At 36.8% G+C, this 24,623-nt stretch overlaps 1 protein-coding gene across 6 annotated transcripts in view; it reads left to right on the top strand.

The window, feature by feature from the left end:
• Positions 1-24,623, top strand: part of LOC129250864 (tau-tubulin kinase homolog Asator-like) — a 127,590-nt gene that overhangs the window by 59,351 nt on the left and 43,616 nt on the right. For 3 of the 6 annotated variants that reach the window (XR_008582823.1, XR_008582822.1, XR_008582820.1), the window contains exon 3: positions 7,288-7,488. The exons of 2 other annotated variants lie outside the window; for them this stretch is intronic. Coding sequence is in view for 1 of the 4 variants with exons in the window: in XM_054890470.1 (XP_054746445.1) it covers positions 15,514-15,539 (26 nt within the window). In the remaining 3 variants the exon portion in view is untranslated. Of the gene's footprint in view, positions 1-7,287; positions 7,489-15,498; positions 15,540-24,623 lie in introns of those variants that run through there. One more of the 6 variants, XM_054890470.1, reaches the window with a different exon arrangement.

Genomic DNA, 24,623 nt, shown 5'->3' with positions numbered 1-24,623 from the left:
ACGTGTTGATCACGTGCTCCTGCAAGAAGCGAAGTTTGGAAACACTTTTCCAAGGAAAATTCAACAGAAGTTAAATGCCGGTTGTGCCACAAACTTTTAAAGCTTTCCAATAACACATCAAGCATGATGCAGCATTTAAAACTGAAGCATTCTCAAAATTATGAAAAGCTTGCGGTAATCGAAATTGTTTCTAGTACTGCAAAAATAAAGTTATGAATTTAACTGGTCAGCACAACTAGAGAGGCACCGTCAAAAAGCCAAGCAATATCCGGCACCACGAGGGCAACCGCAATTTGCAACCAGCCCAAAATTCAGACGGCTTTATCTAATGTGGAGATTTATGCATCAGATGGAACTAAACGATTGTAACAGATAATCTCCTATTTTCTCATGTTGAAAAGAAAAAGAAGGGACAATGACTTAACACATCCTCAAGATGAACTTAACTTCTTCCTCAATGCTCCGGTCCTCGAATTGAAGGGTAATGGGGTTGACGTTTGGGAAGAGATGAAATCCGTGTACTCTCTCCCAAAAGTATTGCTTCCTAATTGGAACTTCCGCACAATCAGAACGACTTTTTTCCAAAGTAGGTGCAACAGCTACGGAGAAACGGAATCGATTAACGACGAAACAACTTTCAAAACTCATGGTTTTGAATTCGATTTTAAGCAAATAATATAAACTTTTGTTTTCTTTATCTTCAATTGAAAGAACCAAACGCTAAATTTGATACTCAATAAATTTTTCATGTATTTCATCCTCAGTGTTGAAAATAAAAATGTGTTTCATATCTTTCTTGATGGCGGCCGCCGTAGCCGAATGGGTTGGTGCGCAACTACCATTCGGAATTCACAGAGCAAACGTCGGTTCGAATCTCGGTGAAAACACCAAAATTAAGAAAAACATTTTTCTAATAGCGGTCGCCCCTCGACAGGCAATGGCAAACCTCCGAGTGTATTTCTGCCATGAAAAAGCTCCTCACAAAAATATCTGCCGTTCGGAGTCGGCTTGAAACTGTAGGTCCCTCCATATGTGGAACAACATCAAGGCGCACACCACAAATACGAGGAGGAGCTCATCCAAACACCCAAAATGGTGTACGCGCCAATTATATATATATATAATATATATCTTTTTTGATGAAAATTTTAAATTTTTCTTAAAAACACCCATTAATCGTTGATTTCGTTGCAATTGATTTTAATTAATAATTGATCCTTTCATTAATAATTTGATCAATTAATCGAATAATATTTATTTTTGCCATCACTACGCATGAACCTCGGCTTATATACATGTGCTTAATAACTATTGTAATTTATAGATCTGGCAGCTCGTATCTTCTGGCGAGTTTTGTTGTAGCAGCAGCTTACTAGTCACCTGTCGTCTTCTTCTAACTCATATAGCGGTAGACCCAGAAAGCGAGCAATGGCTCACTGTCTGCTGTCGCCATCATGTTTTTGTTTTGGCCTCTCGTTCGCTATTGTTGCTAGTCGGTTCGCGAAACTTCGGGACTGCAACAGTATGTTATTTCTTTTTGCTGCTTAGTTGTTGATTTTCCAAAGAGTTGGAATTTTTTTTATTTATTCCCTTTAAAAGCTGTGAATAAATATGAAACAGTACGAAAAATAAGTCAAAGGTAAATAAAGAGTGCTATTTTTTCTATTGAAATCGAAAAATTGAATTTATTTTCAATGTCAATACTCATTCTTGACATACTGTATGTGGCTGGGCGCACAGAAAAGTACCAGGATTCCCTAAAAATGCTCAAGGAATCCAACTCGCATTCAAAGGCACAACGTTGTGGCGAATCATGAAGCGTCAACAAAATTGCCTAGTTCATTTAGACAACATTTTCGGTCTTCACTATGAAGAACTATTTTAGTATTTGGTATATATATTTCTTTTTTTGAATCCATTTATTTATTGTAATCTGTTTTCTGGCATTTAGCAATATTTGTATTGTACTTAAAACTAAAACATTTTATTATTCGCGTATGAAAAGTACCCAGTGGTGCAACCATTTCTAAGATAGCAAAATAAGTCCATTGTTAACTTCCATTTCAGTCTGTTAAAGGAAATGGGATTGAGAGTTCTTTCTGTGATTAAAGAGTTTATGTGCGATTGAAGTCTTTTATTGTGAGATGTGGCAAGCTTTTTTATTTCTTCAGCTATTGTGAGAAATTTGATATCACGATGGATTTGGGCACTTGTGAAGTAATATAGTGCGTTTGTAATCATTCTTAGGGTTTTTGACTGGAACTTTTGAAGTATTACGATGTTAGAATTAGCAGCAGTGTCCCAGAGTTGTATGCCATAGGTTCATATTGGTTTTAAGAAAACTGAGTAGAGTAAAAGTTTACATTTACGAGAAGCATGAGAATTTCGATTAACCCTAGAACACACACCCAGAAAATACCACGTAAACACACACCCGGGATACGTTTGTACCCGGGACCTTATTTTGCGGTTTTTTAATGCTTATTCAACCGATTTCTATGATTTTTTTTAAATGTATATTTTAATATATAACAAGTATTTTGTCTTTTGTTTCATTCGAATATTCCTACTGGTTCCAGCGATATGGGCAAATAAGTCAGGACATGCAACAGTGGATTTTTGTTTTTGTTGTTGTCCTGATAAATGCAAAACAAAATAATATAATTTAGGATAATATACTTGTAGAGTAACAAGGAATACACATTTTGGTTTTTCATTGAAATATTCTACCTGGTTCAAAAGATATGTGCAAAAAGGTCGCGCAAGGTATGGGTACGTAGGTAGCAAATACACTGGTATAACTGGTTTTAGTATTTTATATGCAGCTGCAAGGGTTGTTTTCACACGAGGTGTTGTTATAAATGCTGCCTGTTGATATTTTCATTATTGTTTTGGTGCTCAAAAGTGTAAGAAGTGAAAATATAAGTGAAAATAAATATAACTGAAACTATAAATAACTGGATACGAAATGACTTCAAGAAGAAACGAATATATATCAAGTGCAGCATATAGAAGGTAAAAAATGTAAAATAAGCAACAATGTAAACATATACTAATTTTTTTTATTATGCAGGCTAACTGAGGAACAGCGAGAATCATATATACAATCTTTATTTGATGAAATTTGTGACGATGACGCTCCCTATGACTTTGACTCAGAAGATGAAGAAGAAATTCAATTCAATGACATTGAAATTGCTGATGACGATGCTGATTATGCGGACTATGAGGATGATGAAGAAGACGATGAAGAAGAAGAAGTAGAAGAAAATAATGAATTACCTGCTAGTGGCGAAAAATTTGTTGCACGTGATGGTACTGAGCGGATGAAAGAACCAAATGTAAGTCGTCAGGTACTCAGACAAAATATTATAAGAGAACGTTCTGGACCAGCTAGATGCACTGAAATGTTGTCAATAGAGCAAACATTCAAATGTTTCATGAACGTTGAAATGGCTGATATAATTATGCACCACACAAATAAGTTAGCAAAAGAAACTTATAATGCTTACAACAATGCGCATCCAAACACAACTCCTAAGTCATGGACGCCTGTGTCAATAACAGAGCTGTATGCATTTTTTGGCATACTTATTATGACTGGTGCGAACCATAGCAATGGAGAACATGTTCGAGATTTATGGAGCGTCAAAAACTATCCTTTATATCGCGCCACAATGGAAGTCAACCGTTTCTGTTCGATATTGCGGTTCCTAAGATTCGACGATAAAAACACTCGTGCAACACGCTTACTAACTGATAAAGCAGCACCGATCAGTGAGTTGTGGACGATAATGAACAATAATCTTGCTGCACATTACAAGCCCAGCTCATGCATGATGATTGATGAACAATTATTTCCTTACCGTGGACGCACACGGTTTACGCAGTACATACCGTCAAAACCTGCTAAATATGGTGTCAAGGTTTGGTGGATTTGCGATGCCACAAATGCATATCCACTGCATGGACAAATATATACTGGCCAAGCAGAAACTGGTAGGGAAACGAACCAAGGCGAACGAGTGGTGAAGGATTTGTCTGCCAAATACCAAGGAAGTGGCCGAAACATTACAATGGACAATTTTTTTACGACCTTGCCAGTTGCAGAACTGCTTCTCACCTGGAAACTCACGATCGTTGGAACTTTGCGCAAAAACAAATCATATATTCCTCAAGAAATGAAGCAGAACAAAAACAGGACAATTGGTTCAACGACATTTGGCTTCAAAAATAATGTGACAATGTGCTCTTATGTTCCCAAAAAAAATAAAGCAGTAATTTTGCTTTCGACCATGCATAATGATGCTGAAATAGCTGACAGTGGGAAACCTGAAATAATTGAATATTATAATCGTACCAAAAATGGTGTTGATCGAATGGACCAAATGTTTGCGGAATATCCAACACAAAGACAAACAAAACGATGTTCTTCAACATGTTGGACATTACAGCTCTTGCAGCCTACATTGTCTACGATTTGAATAACCCTATGTTGCCTTGGAGAACAAACAACAAGCGTAAGCAGATCCTGCGCAGCTTGGCTGAAGCATTGTGTATGCCCATTATTGAAGCCAGAGCCATAAATCGTCAAGTGACGCGAAATTTTTCGACTAAAATTGCTATTGAAGCATATTTCAACCGACCGCTGGAATCAATGATGTCAACAGCAGCATCAACATCTGCCACAGCGCGCACGCCAAAACCTGTGTCCGGATCTTGCTATTTATGTTACGCACAAGAGGGAAAACGCCGTAGAAAAACCAGAAAGCTGTGCGCCAAATGTAAGAAGCCAATGTGTCTTGAACATTCGGGCACATCAACAAATTGCTCTATTTGACATGATTTTCCTTAGATATAAGATGCATTTTTATAATTAATTTTTATAATAAAAGTCAATAATATAATGTGTGAGATGAATATTTTTAATTTTTCAAAAAAAATAATATAAAAAATGTTTTTTTTGATTATTATGAGGATTTTTACTATTGGGGTACAAACGTATCCCGGGTGTGTGTTTACGTACATATATAATGTGTTTGGAAGGCTGTAGCTCCTGAACCAATGGTCCGATCTGGTTCAAATTTTAAATTTGAACTCAAAACTAAATAATCTTCCTAGATCCGAAGTTAGCGGTATAGAGGTATAGCGGTTCAAAAGTTACAACACTTCAAAGTTGAAGTGGACACATTTGTACCCGGCAGCGTGTTCTAGGGTTAAGCAACCAATATAGGTTTCGGAGTTTACTTCCAAGTGCTTTGCGTTTGGTACAAATATGCGTTTTCGATGTAAGCTTGCTATCGAGGTTATTGCGTTTACCGGGCGGGGAAGTGTTTCGTTTGAGTGTAAAGGTACCTAGAACAGATTTTGTCTCGTTTTCCAGTCTTTCATCCATAGATTTATTTTATCCTTTCTGGAGTTTGAGGAAATCCGCTTTGGGGTGGGTGTCTATACCGAATAGGGTGATGTCATCTGTAAAAGTTCCGACGATAGGTTCATCTGTGATTGGTAGATCTTGTGTGTAAAGCAAATAAAGCATTGGGTCCACTATACTGCCTTCGGGTACGCCAGCTAAACTTTCACAGAGTTCAAACTGTTCTTCATTTTGTTTAACAAAGAAGTGTCGGTCTTTGTGGTAGGACTTGATAAAAGTATAATAAATACTGGTAGAGTGAGTTTCATTTTGCAGAGTAACCCGTCATGCCAACCGCGGTCGGAGGCTTGAGATATGTCGAGGAATGCGGCCGTGCAATACTCTTTATGCTCAAAAGCTTTGTGAATACTATTTACGAGTCTGTGTACTTGTTCGATGGTACCGTGTGTTTTTCTGAATCAGAATTTGTGATTTAGGATTCATTTTTGGTCTCTAGTTATGGGCATCATTCTTTTAAAAAATATTTTTTGGTATATGAAATGTTATATTATTATATTAAAAGTGCATATTAATTAAAATATTTTAGTTTAACAATTTAAGGCTTTGGTCTTTGTTGTCATGAAAAGTACTGTATGTGAATACAGCTCACAGAAGCTTCATTGAGATCTTCAATATTAAATGTTTGGCACTTTGGGCTTCTTCCGAAGGCTGAATGTATGTACAGTAGCCAAATAAGTCGCACTCCTGTTTCAGAGTAAGTAAGTAAGAATCATTTTATGGCTACATTTATATGTTTGTATCTATTGGAGAACCACATACGTAAAGGAACGTACTTATTAGCTACCATGAGATATCAAAAAATAATGGCATCGAGATTAGTATTTAAATGTTTAGGGCAGAACTTTTTAATAAGCCACTTGTTGTTGTTTTGTGCAACTTACTGTAGCTATTGCGAGCACTTGACTCACAGCAGCTCCAACTGTCGAGCATTTAGAATACATATTAAAATAAATATATACGAAGCCGTGGGCACTCGCCGCGACAAAAATTCAAGATTCCTCAAATATATTTAAATGATTCTAATTACAAGAACTATTTCAGTATTGAGTATTTTCGAATAATCGTCAGGGATGTTTTCCAACTTAGATGTATATTTTTGTCATCGTTGAAAAAAACTGGCATATAGGCAGTTCACGCGCGTCTAGTGCGTTCGTTTTATGAATGAAAGTACTTTACTCTTAGAAATATGAGCTTGAACTTATAAATGAATTTGATTTTATTGTGCTATATAACATATGAGACTGTTCAGCGCTGTCACGATTAAAATAATCATGGCCGCTACGACTGCTTGCAAGTACTTTGCGTGATATAGTTTTTGTTGTATTTAAGAGCATTTTAGAAATATTCGTGGAATAATGGCCGTCGCGCTGTGCATGCGGCTGCTTTTGCGTATTTTGTTTTTGTAAGTACATCATATGGTTTGAACGTGTATGTATGTAGTTACATATGAATACCACTATTTTGTACGAGGTTGAGAAGGCAAATAGGTCTATATGTATGTGTATATGTGCTCGCCTACAAATGTGTGTTATATATGTGCTCGCCCATATATGTGTGGCTTTAGAGCAGAATTGTTTTTGGTGCGTATGTACATATATTTTATTGTTTTGTTTTTATATACAAATGTACGTACATATGCATTTGTATATGCACTATGCCATCGAATATATGTTGGTATAAATTGTAATCGGATTAAAATATAAAATAAGAGTTGGTTTACAACGGTTTTGTGAATGACAATACTTTCAAGTCACATGCACATATTACATTTTATATTGTTATATACCATTATTTTTTATCTAGTATGTATGTTTTTTATGTATGTAATGAGAAATGCCATGAATTACTTTCAGAATGAAATTTACACCCGTGGCGCGCATAGACATCACGCAACATCGGTTCACTACTCAGTCGCAGAAACAAACGCACCGTGTGTTTATCCCGCTACATGTATGACTCAACATCAAATCGCAGCGCCCAGTTTTTTTTATTAAAATATGTAATTGAAAATAATTGTGTGTACATAAAAAATTATATTTAATGTTGAAGTGACAGATGTGTGGTGTTTTAAATTTTTGTGTGGGCGAAACTCAATATGGTGTCGACATCGTCGATGTTCTAAAATCTCTTACTAGAAAACCTTTCAAAACTCAATTGTACTAAAAATATTGGGTTGGGGAATAAGTTTATAGCGTTTTTATATTTTCTTTTATTTAACAACGATTTGTTCGTGGTTTGGCAAAGGGTAAGTATTCATTCGATAGAAATCTTTCTGCTGTAAAAACTATGTTAATTGTATTTTTGAGTTTAAGTTATATAATTTTTTATTAGTTATGAGTCTTAGAAATGGAATACCCACGAGGCGAAAATCAACATTTTTGACACCTGCTCTTCTTTGCTTTTCATCGTGGTCAAAAAGCTGCTGAAGGAGCCCGGGACATTTGCGAAGTGTATTGAGAAGGTGTCTAAGGCGAGTCTACAGCACGGAAGTGGTTTGCAAAGTTCAAAAGGACGACTTTAACGTCGATGACACGTCCCGGAGCGGAAGGCCTTCTGAATTCGATGAATAATGTCTCAAATCACTTTTGAACGAGAACGGTCGCTAAACCAGTTGCGAATTGGCGGAAAAAATGAGCTGCAATCATAACACGACTCCCAATCACCTTCATTTAATGGAATTTAACGAAAAATTGGGAGCCTGGGTGCCTCACGAAAAAAACAAAGAAAGTCGGCTTCAAATTGCTTCTCAGCATCTCGCCCGCGGCGCTTGTCTATACATGAATACGTAATCCAAGAGCTTGAATGCGTTACTTTCGAAAACAAAGAGGTCCTTAAAAACTGGCTCCACAACTTGTTTGACACCAGACCAGGCGATTTTTGGCGAAACGGCATCAACGAATTGGTCGATAGGTGGGAAGAGGTTGTAAACAGCAACGGCGAATAAATAATTGATTAACTTATTAATGTAATTATTGTTTATTGTTTGAATAAAAGGTTTTGGTAAAAACGCTAGGAACTTATTATCCAACCTAATACTTAACAGTAACGTTTGCGCCTTCTCGTTTCATTAACATTCTTTGATACTACAATACTTTCAACATTATTTTGTTGGACAGAAACATATTAATGTGATATACTATATGTCAAAGCCAGTTTTTGAGAATTGTTCCAATTCTTTCCATTTCATTTAATGAAGAGCTACTAGGCATTTCTATGCCATATTTTGGTAGTTTTTTGGGTATTGAAATTTGCTCATTTCAATTCTTTAATCTTTTCCGTGGTTGAGGAATTTTTCGCCTTACTTTCTTTACTTCGTTTACTGGGTGAGTCGTCAGATCTACGCCAAGATCTTTTTCAGCTGTTTTTACTTGTTAATAGTTCACTGTGTTTCTGTTTTGCTCAAGCTTTTGGTTTGTGGTTTTCTGCGCATTTAAAACAAACCTATTCCGTAGGATGTTCCCACGACAGTTAGTTCTACGTTACCGGAACCCATCTAATGTTTAATTTGTCTTTCAAGAGTATGGCGCTAAATGAATACGCATCTGTTTTCATGAGTACTTTAAAGTATACTTCCTTTCACTTTAAAGCATTCAATGATTTTTGTGTCCCAATTTTTATCACAAAAGTTGTTCTTGATAATTTCAATGAACAATGTATTTTCACATTTAAAATACATTATATACATTATGAACCTTGGCTTGACCAGATTATGCAGCCACTCATTTTATTGGCAATCGTTTTTTTTTTCTCCGTTTGCTTTTCACACTCCGAATCACTTATACTTTATATGATAATAGTCTTTTTTTCACCACGCATTTTACACATCTTCAAGCCTGCTTCTCTTTTGTATTGTGTAAGAAGTGTGGGTGGAAGAGATCCGCGTATATACCTTCGGTAGACACATTGGGGTGTGAGGCACCCCATAAAATGTGTGATGGGTTTTGATTTGTTTATTTCTAAGACTTGGAAATATACCGTTCGCTGTATTTTCGGAAAACCGACTTCACTCTTCGAATTCATACGGTAAGTCCTCAGTTGGTGCACACCGAATTTATGCAGATCTAAGAACGTGATTGGGTGAAATTTACCCCAGTGTGTAGTTCACGTCCCTTTTTGGCATTGCAGTCAACGGTAAACGACAATGTATTAAAACAATATGTATATTGGCAAGTCATCTTCATCAAAAACAATTATTTCATAATGCAAATCCCATAAACAATTTTCAATCTCGCTTTCTTTTAGAGGCCGACTTCTCGACCACATTGCCATTAACTTTTAATTTTTACTTGGATACATTTACAATAGCATGCCTTGTACATGCAAGCAAAAAGTTGACCCTGGTCAGCCGGAAATTCAATGTTCCAAATGTAAGAAACTTTTTCATTTAAAATGTGTTAATCTGTCAGAAGCCGATGCTAGCTTTTTTGTTAAGTCGGATCGTGAATTTTTCTGCGCAGTTTGTACTAAAGTGCGGTGAAACTCTATTCGCTCTCCGTCTCCACCCCGCAACACACATGAATTTTCGCTCACTGCTGTTTTGAAAGAATTAGCTGGGCTTAAAGCAGAGAATGTTCGTGTGCTTTCTCTACTTCGATCTCTTCATGAGGAAAAGCAAACGGAACTTCTCTCTATGAAGAGATTATTAAACAACTGCAGTAACACTGCGCTTACTGACCGACGTATCGTCCCTTACCGTAACCCATAGAGAACACACAATTGAGCAAAACTTTGTGTGTTTTAGTATTGGTTGTATCGACACTATGTTGCTATTAATATTTTTGCTTACATACTTTTACACACATCCGTGTTATCAGTTACAATTTTTCATTGTTTAATAACCCAAAGCCAAAAACCAATAAATGCAAATAGTTCATTTATCTATATTTAACCTTATTCAGCATTGTTCTTAAGTTATTTTAATAAAAATTATAATTTTTCTAGTTTATTTTGAAAATGATTTCGAAATGTACTGTTTGGCAACACTGTGTGGTGAGAGAGCAATCAGCTGGCACGATTCTACGGAATTTTCCAAAATCCTACGATAAAATCTTGAGGCATTACCTTACGTGAAATTGATTGAGAAGTATCTTTAGGCATTATTGAAGTAGCAGAATCCTAGATCTACTATATGTTCTAAACATGTTCCAATTTTTAAGGGTGTAAATTATAAGATTCCTTTGTGCACGAAAGAACTCAAACATCATACAAATTTGAAAAATAAGTTTTTTAAGAAGTTCAAGTTAACTAACGAAGCCCGCTTTTATGATTTTTTTATCTTCCACAGGAATAAGTTTCGAACTTTAAATATGCCTTTGTATAAAGAATACATTCACAAATTTGAGCTTAATATAAAAAGTAATCCGAAGAATTTTTGGCGATATATTAAATCGATTAAAAAGGCCTCCTCTATTCCTAAAACTGTTTTTTATAGGGACGTAACTGCTTGCTCTGTCAGTGATGCAGCGAATTTATTTGCCGATTTCTTTTCATCTAATTTCGTGTCTGATGAAGATGAAGAACATTTGGCAGCCACTCGCCATCATTCCTTGAGGAATCGTCTTCTTCAGTTGACTTCGGTTCACTTGTTCTATCAGATGATGATGTCATTGAGGGATTGTTAAAGATTAAAAACTCTTATTATTCGGATATAGACGGGCTTTCTGTAACTTTGTTTAAAAATTGTCGCTCTTTGGTGCAACCTCTTAAACTAATTTTTAAGAAATCTTTACCTGAAGGAATATTTATCAATGATTCGAAGCCGACTTCAGTCACTCCTATTTTCAGTCACTCCTATTAATAAAAGCCATATTGCAAATTACAGGCCAATTTCCAAATTATCTGCTGTGTCTAAACGTTTTGAATGCGCTGTCAAAGACAAGTTATATTTTAGCGGTAAACGTCTAATTAGTCCTAGGCAGCATGGTTTTGTAGTTGCAAGATCTACGTTATCTAGCTTATCCGTTTTTTCTGAAGATTGCCACGCAGGCTTCCAGAATGGTTTCCAAACTGACGCGATATAAACGGATTTCTCTAAAGCCTTTGATAAAATCTCCCATAAGATTTTAGTAACTAATTGGCATGTCTCAGTTTTCATTCAACTTTCCTGGATTGGATTCGATCCTATTTAATAAATAGATACAGTACTGCAGTTATCGATGGAGTTTCTTCGAAACAGTACATCACCACCTCTGGTGTACCTCAGGGTAGTATTTTAGGACCTTTGTTATTTGTTTTGTTTATTAATGATATTTGTTCGTGTATGCTCACATTAAAAATTCTAGTGATTCAGCCATCCTACAGTCCGAGTTGAATAATTTATTTTCCTGGTGCCTTATGAATCGTCTATTTCTTAATATTATAAAAAGTCATAAAACCACATTTTCTAAGCTTCAAAACTCCTTAATACCTCTTACTATATCAATTATGTTACTTGCGCACTTACTGTCAATAGATGCCCCCAGCAGTATGTGCTAGTCGATTCTAACATAACCTAAACGTTTGGTATAATATACTTTTGGTTTGTGAAAATGTCTGATTTTGTGGCGAATAATCGTCATTTGCGGGAAGTGTCGCTTTTCCTCTTTCATTCGAAAACAACGGCGGCTGAAGCGCATCGAGAACTACAAAAAGTTTATGGAGATGCTGCTTTAAGTGAAACAACCAGCCGGGATTGGTTCTGTCGCTTCAAAGATGGTGATTTTTATGTTGACGACCGTCTGCGTGAAGGAAGGCCAAAAATCTGCGAAGACGCCGAATTGGAAGCATTGCTCAATGAGGATCCGTGTCAAACGCAAGAAGAGCTTGCTTCAGTATTAGGAGTTACCCGCCAATCCTTTTCAAAGCGATTACATGCTTTGGGAATGATTCAGAAACAGGGGACTTGGGTTCAAAACCAAGGGATGTTGAACGTCGTTTTTCGCCTGTGAACAAGTGCTCCAGCGGCAAAAAAGGAAGGGTTTTTTTCATCGCATCGTGACGGGTGATGAAAAATTGATTTATTACAGTAATTCAAAGAAAAGAAAGTCATGGGGTCTGCCCGGTTATGCTTCTACGTAGTCGCCTCGGCAGAATATTCACAATGCAACGGTTATGCTATGTTTTTGGTGGAACCTGTTAAAACCAAGCGAAACCATCACTGGGGGCCGGTATCGACTTCAATTGATGCGACTGAGCCGAGCACTGCACGAGAAGTGGCCGCAATACGCGGAGAGGCATGAAAAAGTTATTCTACAGCATGACAACGCTCGGCCTCACGTTGTCAAACCCGTTAAACCCGCTGTCGTGTGATTAGTCTCTTTCCATTAAGTGACAGAGGTACTTTTCAGGCAATATCATTTATCGGTGATCTCATTAATGGCAAAATTGATTGCCCGGTCCTTCTAGAAAGAATACAGTTTAATGTTCCGTGCAGAAATTTGCGCCGTTGCAAAAGTTTTCGCATTGGCTTAAGTAGGACATTATATAGGGCCAATGCGGCTCTCGTTAGAACGTTGTCTCACCTTAATTGCCTCCTCACCCTTTTGGATTTAGACCTTTGTCGGGCCAAACAAGTATTTCAAATGCAATTAAGAAATTACTTTCTATGTAAGAAATTGAAATAATATCTAGTATATATTCGTTATTCTAGTTTAATTATTATTAATTTCGTTAAAGTTATTGTGTTGATAATCTAATTTTACAACACTTTTTAATATTAAATATTGTAAATTTGTATTTTAGTTCTGAATTTATATCTTAAATGTCTGTTCTGAATTTTGTAAGACATTAATGAATGAATATATAAATAAAATAATAATTAACTAACTAATTTTTATGGGTTTGCTATTTTCTTGGGTTCTTACTACATACATAATTTTAAGTTTATGTATGTAGTTTGTTAAAGTCCAAGATATTTTCTGATACATTTGTTTTTCTTTAGAAGGCAAAGCTTCTTTCTAATAAAATTTTTCTTTATGTGAATTAAATCCAAAAATATTATATGTATTATTATCTGAAATCTCTGAATAAATTAAATTAAACAATTCATTTTAAATTTATTTTATCTAAATACTTACAAAAAAAAGGTGTAAATAAAAACTTCACCTCTGTTTGAGGAAAAAAGTATATGAATTGGGGCGAAATTTGCTTCAGTGTGTCGTTTCCGTCAAAAAAAAAAAAAAAAGGTGTGCCTTCCGAAGGTAAAGAGTGCGTTAATCGCCACACGGTCGCTCGTCGCCATTGCAGACTGCGTTGAGTGAGGGGGATTTGAATTTATCCTTTGTACAAGCAAACTGCAATCGATTATCCCAATAATAATAAAGGCAAATGAGTTCTGTAGTTTAAGGATTATATAAGTTTGTTAGCTTGCATCTGGCGCTATACGATGGGGTTCGGTCCAGAAAATTCAGGGATCGTAAGTCTTGTAACACATTAATTACAATCGTTGCTTTAAAGAAACGCTTATATATATATATATAATAGATAATTGGCGGCCGCCGTAGCCGGATGAGTTGGTGCGTGACTACCATTCGGAATTCAAAGAGAGAACGTCGGTTCGAATCGCGGTGAAAGATCAAAATTAAGAAAAAAGTTTTTTCTAATAGCGGTCGCCCCTCGGAAGGCAATGGCAAACCTCCAAACCTGTGTGTCACTCCATTTGTGGAACAACATCATATATATATAATTGGCGCGTACACCCTGTTTTGGGTGTTTGGCCGAGCTCCTCTATTGCACACCTATTTGTGGTGTGCGTCTTGATGTTGTTCCACAAATATAGGCGCCTACAGCTTTAAGCCGATCCCGAAGGGTAGATATTTTTTATGAGGAGCTTTTTCATGGCAGAATACATTGCCTGCACAGTCGGGTACGCTAGTAGGAAAACCGTTTTATTAATTTTGGAGATTCGAACCAACATACTCCGAATTCCGGCTACGGCGGTCGCCCAAAGAAACGCTTACTTCAAAAATTTTTACAGATGAAACGCCAGTCGGCTTTAAATCACAGCTCACGATTATAAACTGAATCTTTTTTGCTTTCAAATAAATATTAATTTTGTAGCACCTTGTGTTGCGAATATATTTCTTAGTAATAAAAAAAGTCGTAAATCTTAACATATCTGTATAAAATCAGAAAATCTACTACACAATTTTTTAAGAAAACGTTATTAAAGAAATTGTATTTTTACTGAATTAAGCCAAGATGTCTACTCTCCGGATATGTTTTTGCATAATATCCACATCTGTTATTTTCTTGTATTTAAATATTCGTAATTCTAAAATTCTCAGACACTTCCAATCATGTTTATTCCATATTAGGGAATATCTACTCAATTATGGTATTTTCCTAAACATTCTTACGGTTGTAAAATGAGATTGAATTGTTTCTATTGACAACCTTGAGACACACGTTGCATCGCAAATTTTTCCGCAGAAATTGTTAATTTTTTCGGGCTAACAGTTTCTTCAAGAACATTCACATATGTAAACTGTTCGGTGCTGATGCTTCATTGTTTACCTATTGTTTACCATTGAGTTAATACTCGTAACTAACAGGCTGAGGTGTGGATATTAGCCAGCTCTTACGGCAGGCAGGCATCCGTTACCGCGGGGAAATTCTAACCCTCTAACTAGTTGGGGAAGGTGTTCATCTAAGCGCCAATTCAATTTACGTTTTTGTATGTCAAGGTGAAATCGAGTAGTTTTTGTCCTACTGTGCCCAATGATGAGTATCGGGGGAAACTAAATCTTTGATTTGTTTCACTGGTGATGACGCTGCAGGGTATTGGGTAATTCTTACCAACGTTTTATAAACATTTTATTAATTTTACATATCGCTTATATCTTCATACTCAATTTTCCAATTGTTTATCCGTGTCACTACAAGCGTTAAATAGATCGCCAACTTCCATGGCATTGTCGTTTATGTCCTCTTTATCGCTAGCATATTCAGTGCGCAAATGAACTTTTTCGCAAATTAAAAGAATGAAACGATTGCTACTAGATTAACAGAAGAATGGCGAAAAATAATTCAAATTGACAACTTGTTTTGCCAGTGCTGATTTAAAGTGGCGCTAATTTTTGGAAGAACACACTCGAAAATATATGAAACTTAAAATAAACTTATTCAGGTAAGTTAAAAACCGGTCTTCAAACAAAGTACGGGATTTAATGGGTTAATAAAATAACCAAAATGAGGTCTTTAAATGAAAGCCGCATATTTCAGTTTCGCTCGAACTAAATGTGCATACAAGAGCTTCAGGGTATACGGATCACTAAAATCAGATCGCACAAATGAAAGCTAGCAAAGCAAAGGATTTTGCAAGGGTAATTTATTCATATAAATACTTTATGGAAAACCACATTTGCAATATATTGCTTTTGGTCGTTAATTTTAACTTTGATTTCTTTGAAATGCCATCTATAGCAGGCCATGTGTAAAGTAATCCTCTTCTAGGAAAACACCAACTCATGCTGGAGTCCGACCTTGAGACTCATTATTGTTATTGCGAACTCTGCAATAATTGTAACTTGGCGACATTTTAATACAAAAATGAAGTTTTGATGCCCTAGGCTGTAGGTTTAAACCGGGTAGTAAATTCATTTTTTTTCTACGCAAATATTTCAAAAATGGCTCAATGAATTTTAAATCTTAAAAGCTTGTGCAAAGTTTCAGAACAAGCACTTTAATTTTGTACCTAACATGTCTGTGTACGATTAGTAGCACGATTTATGGGATGTTCTTGATTAAATATAATATTATAGGGTTTTTCAGTAAGAGCGCTTCAACTTTTGAACTTTTTTGAATAAAACACAAACGGTTTGACTTTTTAAACTAATTTTTTTTTTATTATCGAGTTTGAACATATACATTTAAGTATGAAATTCGATTTCTTTTGCATGACCACCGCGTGCACGTCTTACGAAGTCCAATCGTTGAACCCAATTTTCGACCACTCTTTTGCATAAATCGACCGAAATTCCAGCAATTTCGCGTTCAATATTGGCTCTGAGCTCACAAATCGTCGCCAGCTTGTTACTGTAGACCAATGACTTTACATAACCCCAAAACGGAACGGCTTGTTAAATGGACCGTAAAATGGCCGTAATGCTCTTAAAGTAGCAGCAACAGAACGATTATTTTCATAAAAAATTTGCACGATTTGCAGTCGTTGCTCAAGTGTGTAGCGTTCCATGATGAAATGTATACTAATGAAGTTTACAAATGACAAGCGAAAAATAAAAAATATTGCGTCGTTCGTAGATGTTTCAATGCAGACTGTGTGCATTCACCTAGTTTTTGGACGTGCTCTACTTTTCGTACCAATAGGGTTCCATTCTAAGGCCACACGCGCAATGTGTCTGTTTTGTGACAAACCCCGAAGGTTTGGAAACTACTGGCAAAACCGACCAAAATGAGAGATAGAAGTTGTCAGAAGATACGGGTTGTCAGATTTAGAAATGACAATAGTTATTAAGCACATGTATGTATATTAGCAGAGCTGCATTCCAACAAAGTAGTCATTCTTAAGTTTAGCTTGCGAACGTGTAAACGTGAAGTAAAGTGATTGAGAATTGACGTTTGATAAAGCAAGCAAGTTGTTTTGGCAGTAGGTTGTGACTTCTGTTTAACAATCCAGTGATCGAGCTCTAAGGAAAGACATTTTGATTGGAGAAAAATGTAGCAATTGCTGTCAGAAGTGGGATTGTTGAATTAATGTAAAAAAAATATATATAAAAAGAGAGCGAAGTTGAGTGAACTTAAGATTACGCAACATCAGAAGGAGTAGGAACAGCGTGGCCGTCAATACAAAGCAGAGTAACAAGCACGGCTGCGTGAGGCTATGTAGACGAATATGTGTTCCAGTTGGAAGGGGAGGAATCATCGACTGAAGTGGAAAAGAGCGCAAAGAAATCAGAACCATCCCCACGCAATATCAGAAATGTTATCGCATGGAAAAGCAGCGTACACGTATATCCAAGTTAGAAGCAGAGGAGACACAAAACGTCGCAACTGGATACTCGCCTCTGTGGCGTACAATTAAATTGTCCGAATATTTCAACCAATAGTCCCAAAGTAAAAGCTCCATTCTTCGACGGCACTATACCATTCCCTATATTTAAGCTCCTGTGTCAGCAGCAGCAAGAAATTACCGGACTACTGGAGATAGAGGCGCTGCATTGGTTGTCTCACATAGGGTTTCGCCGCCGAAGTACTAGAGACAGTTCCAGAAACCGAACGTATTAACTATGAGAGTCTGACGGCAGCTATAGAGAGACTTTACGGGGATGTCTACAGACAGAAAATATTCCAGATAGAGTTGACGAATCGCTGCCAGATCGCAAAGGAGGCGTTAGGAATATGCGACAGAGGTGGACCGTTGAGCGCATTTGGCGGTTACAAAGGAAGCTGCGGACTTTGTGAAAAAGATGAAGTGGCACGCATTTATAAGAGGTATACGAGAATAAGACATGAAACAGGCAGCATACTCAACATTGAAAGAGATGTTTTCGGAAACAGTGTCCTTTGCACTGACACAGTAACCACCACCTCTCTTGAGCAAGCCAGTGCACGAAGTCCATCGGGTTGAACATGAAGAGCCTACCTAGTTGAAAGAAACAATTAGGAGAGTAATACGGGAGTCCTTACCTTAAAGGCTGCGACTCAGCAGTTCGAATATTTGTTTTTTTTAAATCAATAAACAGCTGTTCTTACTGACTACTTATAAAGTATATTTAACAAAAAGAAAAAAAGTTTAATTACAATTATTTATACTCACTTCATATTATACAAATATCATTATCAAAATATTAAATTACAATAAACGGTTTAATTCAGCAGAAAATCATAGCTTCTTCTTCTTCTTAATTGGCGCGATAACCGCTTAAGCGATTTTGGCCGAGTTTAACAAAGCGCGCCAGTCGTTTCTTTCTCGTGCTAAACGGCGCCAATTGGACACACCAAGTGAAGCCAAGTCCTTCTCCACCTGATCTTTTCAATGCAGAGGAGGCCTTCCTCTTCCTCTGCTACCACCAGCTGGTACCGCATCGAATACTTTCAAAGCCGGAGCGTTTGTATCCATTCGGACGACATGACCCATCCAACGTAGCCGCTGGATCTTTATTCGCTGCCCTATGTCTATGCCGTCGTAAAGCTCATACAGCTAATCGTTCCATCGTCTGCGATATTCGCCGTTGCCAACGTGCAAAGGTCCAAAAATCTTACGCAGAATCTTTCTCTCGAACACTCCAAGTGTCGCTTCATCGGATGTTGTCATCGTCCAAGCTTCTGCGCCATACGTTAGGACGGACATGATGAGAGTCTTGTAGAGTGTTAGTTTTGTTCGTCGAGAGAGGACTTTACTACTCAATTGCCTACTTAGTCCAAAGTGGCACTTGTTGGCAAGAGAGATTCTACGTTGGATTTCAAGGCTGACATTGTTATCGGTGTTAATGGTGGTTCCTAAATAAACGAACCTCGAAATTATAACTGTCAACAGTGACGTGGGTGCCGATACGCGAGTGCGTCGACTGTTTGTTTGAAGACAGGAGGTACTTCGTTTTGTCCTCGTTCACCACCAGACCCATTCGCTTTGCCTCTTTATCCAGTTTGGAGAAGGCAGAACTAACAGCGCGGTTGTTAAGGCCGATGATGTTAATATCATCGGCATACGCCAGCAATTGTACGCTCTTATAAAAAATTGTGCCTGAGCGATGGAGTTCTGCGGCTCGTACGATGCTCTCCAACATCAGGTTAAAGAAGTCACACGACAGCGAGTCACCCTGTCTGAAACCTCGTTTGGTATCAAACGGCTCGGAGAGGTCCTTCCCAATTCTGACGGCGCTGCTGGTGTTGAGCAACGTCATCTTGCAAAGCCGTATTAGTTTTGTGGGGATACCAAATTCAGACATCGCGGCATACAGATAACTCCTCTTCGTACTGTCGAATGCAGCTTTGAAATCGACGAAAAGATGGTGTGTGTCGATTCTCCTTTCATGGGTCTTTTGCAAGATTTGGCTTATTGGAAATATTTGGTCGATGATAGACTTTCCAAGTCTAAAGCCACACTGATAAGGTCCAATCAGTTGGTTGACGGTTGGCTTCAGCCTTTCACACAATACGCTCGCTAGAACCTTATAGGCGATATTTAGAAGACTAAAAAAAAAAAATAAATAATTGGCGCGTACACTTCTGTTAGGTGTTTGGCCGAGCTCCTCCTCCTATTTGTGGGGTGCGTCTGGATATTGTTCCACAAATGGAGACTAATCCCGCGGTAATTGGCACAGATTGCAGAGCGCATTTAGATAAAGTAAAATCAAATTCAATAGTATTCGAGATCTCATTCAGTTCATGAAGAGAGCGAGCAATAGGAGCATTACAGGCATAATTTGTTCTGCACCTTTTCAAATGAAACGGATATTTAATTCGTAAAGACCTGGTACGAATCAAAAAATTGAAAATTTGTAGAAGAAAGGAACAGTCAATCTCCCCATTGATAATATTAAACAGAAAAGACAACGACAAAATCGATCTTCTACTTTCTAGCTGTTTGAGATTAATTAGAAGTAGGCGAGATTTATATGAGAAAAAAAGAAAAACTTTTTGAACTCGTTCAATTCTGTCGATAGAGAATTGGTGTTAAGGTCTCCAAATAAACACGGGATATTCTAATGTAGAGCGAACAAATGCTGTAAATAGTAACTTAAGAATATAAGGGTCTGCAAAGTTCGAGCTATTCCTTCTTATAAAACAAAGTATAGAGAACGCTTTAGATAGAATAAAGTCTATATAATTAAGAAATGTAAAACGTGCATGAAAAATAGCCCCCAGATCTTTGATTTCTTCAATAGATTGAAGTGTATCATCCCCGATGTAATAAGAAGTAAAAATAATATTAGTTATTTTTAAAAATGAGCGTTTAAAACATTTATTAATACTAAGCGATAATCGAGAGACACTACAGCAATTAACTAAATGGTTAACATCAACTTGAAGTTTATGTACGTCCGCCGAGCTTGAAATAATAGAATATATTTTAAAATCATCGGCATACAGAAGGAAGTTAGCCAAAAAAAAACAACTACTTATATCATTGATAAATAAAACAAAGAGCAAAGGGCCCAAACTACTTCCTTAGAGTACACCAGAAGACGCAGATGAAGCACCATCAACGGAAGGTAAAAATATCCTTTTATCAAAGATCGCATCCAATCTACAAGAAAAATTGAGTGAAAACCCAGATATAGAAATTTATCTAATAAAATTTTATGCTGTACTTTATCGAACGCTTTAGAAAAGTCTGTATATACACAGTCAACCTGTTGACCTGCTGAGAAAGCTGCAATGCAGTATTCAGCGAAAACGGCTAAATTAGAAACTGTGGATCTACCTGTAAAAAAACCATGCTGGTATGGTGATAATATACTTTTAACTGCAAAATACATCTTATCTTTGACAATATTTTCAAATAATTTAGAAACTGACGAGAGCTTTGAGATTAATCTGTAATTGCGGACGTCATTTTTTACCACTTTTCAAAATTGGAGTAACAACTGTTATTTTCCTTTCATCGATAAATATACCTGAGGCTAACGATATATTGAAAATTAATTTGAGGAACAAAGCAAGAGAAAAACAATGCTTTAGAAAAACAACTGAAAAACCATCCGTTTTTGAGGAGGGTTTTAGGTCTAAGATAACCTTCTCAACATCCTCCAGTGACACACTCAAACATCCACACTTATGACACGAAGTCAGATTTACAGGATTAACCAATTTGAACCAGGTTCATCACAAAATTTTCTTTATAAAAATTAGCATCAGGTTTACCACTTGAGAAAGGGTGGTAGCTTTTCCTCTCTCAGAAAAACAGCTGATGGGACGCAAGAGCTGGAATTCCTAGATTTGATGCATTGCCAAAAGAATTTCGGACTAGATTTAATATAATATTATGTTCAACACTTACAATATAGTTATTATAAAGTTATTATTATATGTAGTTATTATTTAAACACTTAAATTTGTTTAAGTAATGCTGATACATTGTAAAACTTCCTTTCTATGAACCAAGGAAACTTGTACTGCTTTGTTTTAATTATAGCGATATTTATGCGACAGATCTCAACCACTTTAGACTTACAAATAGTTAAACATAGGGCAACGCCAGAATCTACAAACAACTCCGACTTCGTATGTACACTGCCCATGTTTTGGAAATAAATCATCAGATACTTGGATGTTGACTTGGATTTGCTAGAACTGGCTAAGTTTGATTCGTTTGTGGTTCTTGCCTTTGAAAAAATTTAAATGGTCGAAGTTTCACATTTGCAGAGCAGAGATCACGATTTAAGATCTTGTCGTACAATTTGAAATTTACCTTTTTAATTAATTAAATGTCAGCTCCTTTCTTAGTGAGCTTGAGTCAGGAAAAATTATCCTTATCAATTCCTGCATTTTTAAAGACGACCTACTATTCAGGCCAATAATAACGCCAGCTTTTTTAATTATATATATATTAGGGTGGTCCAAAAATGCATGGGAAAAAATTTATATTAAAATTTTTATGCTGCCGCCCCCCATAATGGTAAAGAATGAAAAATAAAAAGACCCGTATTTTTTTTTTTTTTAATCAGACCATATTTAATGGTGCCGCCGGAGCTTTGAAATATCCCATGTATTTTGCATGGGGGAAAAATACTTTTTCGTAGATTTCATGTAAAAACCTGGAAAATGAATATATTTTAACCGGATACCTCAGTTTCTCTTCATAATTGGTCAGGGAATAACAACCAATTATGAAATAATTAATTTTTTTGTATTAACTATTTTTTATAGAACCCCAAAAAGCCCCCATAAAACGAAAATCTAAGAAAAAATCGAAAAACAATATTTTATATTACTTTTATGATATTTTTAAAATTAATTATTTCATAATTGGTTGTTATTCCTTGACCAATTATGAAGAGAAACTGAGGTATCCGGTTAAAATATATTCATTTTCCAGGTTTTTACATGAAATCTACGAAAAAGTATTTTTTTCCCATGCAAAATACATGGGATATTTCAAAGCCCCGGCGGCACCATTAAATATGGTCTGATTAAAAAAAAAAAAATACGGGTCTTGTTATTTTTCATTCTTTACTATTTTGGGGGGCGGCAGCATACAAATTTTTTTTGGACCACCCTAATATATATATATAATTGGCGCGTACACCCTGTTTTGGGTGTTTGGCCGAGCTCTTCCTATTTGTGGTGCGTCTTGATGTTGTTCCACAAATGAAGGGACCTACAGTTTTAAGCCGACTCCGAACGGCAGATATTTTTATGAGGAGCTTTTTATGGCAGAAATACACTCGGACGTTTGCCATTGCCTGCCAAGAGGCGACCGCTATTAAAGAAATATTTTTTTTGTTTTGTAATTTTGGTGTTTCACCAAAATTTTTCAGGCAATTTCTCCATTTGGCAGGCATTTGAATTATTGCTGTATATAGAAAAAACTTTCAAATTAGATTCATTAGTGGGAGCAGTAGCAAGATTGTCATCCACAACGACGATCGAATGGAGCCACGGCGTTCTGCAGCACAAACTTTGCAATAGAACGGCTGGTCGCAGCTGCGCGAAAATTCAGCGTCGGCTGGTAAAATATTTACGCAGGCAATATGTAGTAAAACGTTGCACTTAGCACATTGAAATTTTTGGTGGTAACGCTCCATTTTTAGCCCACATATTCATGGCATGGTGAAGTTTTTTATTAGCAGATGAGAATTTTGATAAGAATCGCTATCTCACAACTGGATATACATAAGTGAAGCAAATAAACAGTTTAAACACGTCAATAAAAATAAAAACTGACATTAGACCCGATTATGAGTGGGAACCCAGTGCTATAAAAAAAGTAAATTGAATGATGCTGACCTGGAAAAGATCATGGAAGCGAAAGGTGCTTGAGAAAGACAATCTGAAACTGAAATGGCTAAGTCATATTGGGTACAGTGGAATAGCCTTAAAATCATTGATGGAGCATTGCGTATGTGAGAGCGAAGACGGGAATCATTCCCGTAATCTGATCAAAGTTCCTAAATCCAAAATTACATCCCTGTTAGAGGAATTCCACAGCATTTCTTTTTTTTCTAGGTAAATTACAAAGACTCAGTAGCCGTATGGATTCGAAATTGTGCTGAGTGTATTGCACCAAAAGGTCAGAAAAAGATAATCGGTCGCAGATTACAGCAATACAACGCGGAATCACCATGTGCGCTAGCGGTCATGGATGTGGCGGGTCCTGGGAAGGTCCATACATGATGATCAAAAGATTGAATGAGGTGGTGTATAATATACCGCAACGCAAAACCGAACAGGGAAAAGTCAAAGTAGTTTACCTGAAGAGATTGGCTCCAATTGAATTGAGGAATTTGAAGTGTGATAGGGACGATCAGACTTAAATGGAGGAAAGTGTGACCGATCTCAAATGCTCGTGAAACTCCTGGAAATGTCAACTGAATGAAATACTAAAACAAAACAATGAATATCAGATGACAAGACAGAAGTTGCCGGAAGATACGAATTACCGCATCAAGAAATTACGTAGCTATTAAGCACATGTATGTAGCAGAGGTGCATGCGCACAATATAGTCAGTCTTAACTTGAGCTTACGAACGTGTAAACGTGAAGTAAAGTGATTTACAGCGTCCGTCACTCGAAGTGTAACCAACTTCAGACCGCTCGTGCGGCTGATACTCGGGCATTAGCTGTCTGATAGTTAGCTAAATGACAGTCCGGAGTATTGTTTACAAGCGTGGGGAAACATTTCGCCGAGAGTAAACTCGAAAAAAGAAAATCAGTAATGGATTTCAAACATAATAGTGTGATTGCATTATATTTGGCTGGAAAATCACATTGCTCGTGAGCTCGAGCACATTAAAGTAAATAAAGTTTTTGTGTATCGCACCACCATACAATGATACTGGTAGCATAACGAAATGTCATGGAGGTGATCATCAAAAGACTGCAACGTCACGTGAAATGGTTCAAAAAGTGAAGAAGTGACTTGAGCGAAATACCCAATGAATTGCCAATCAAGTAGTGAAAGAATTGAAAATATCTGACCGTAGCATCCGCCGCATATTGAAAAATGGTCTCAAAGTCAAACCTTACCAGATTCAAAGGCGCATGATCTCACTCCAAAGTAGCAACAAATCAGACTTGAAAGAGCGA

The sequence above is a fragment of the Anastrepha obliqua genome, chromosome 6 (assembly GCF_027943255.1).
Source record: "Anastrepha obliqua isolate idAnaObli1 chromosome 6, idAnaObli1_1.0, whole genome shotgun sequence".
Taxonomy (NCBI): domain Eukaryota; kingdom Metazoa; phylum Arthropoda; class Insecta; order Diptera; family Tephritidae; genus Anastrepha; species Anastrepha obliqua.
This window is presented reverse-complemented; position numbering and strand designations above follow the sequence as displayed.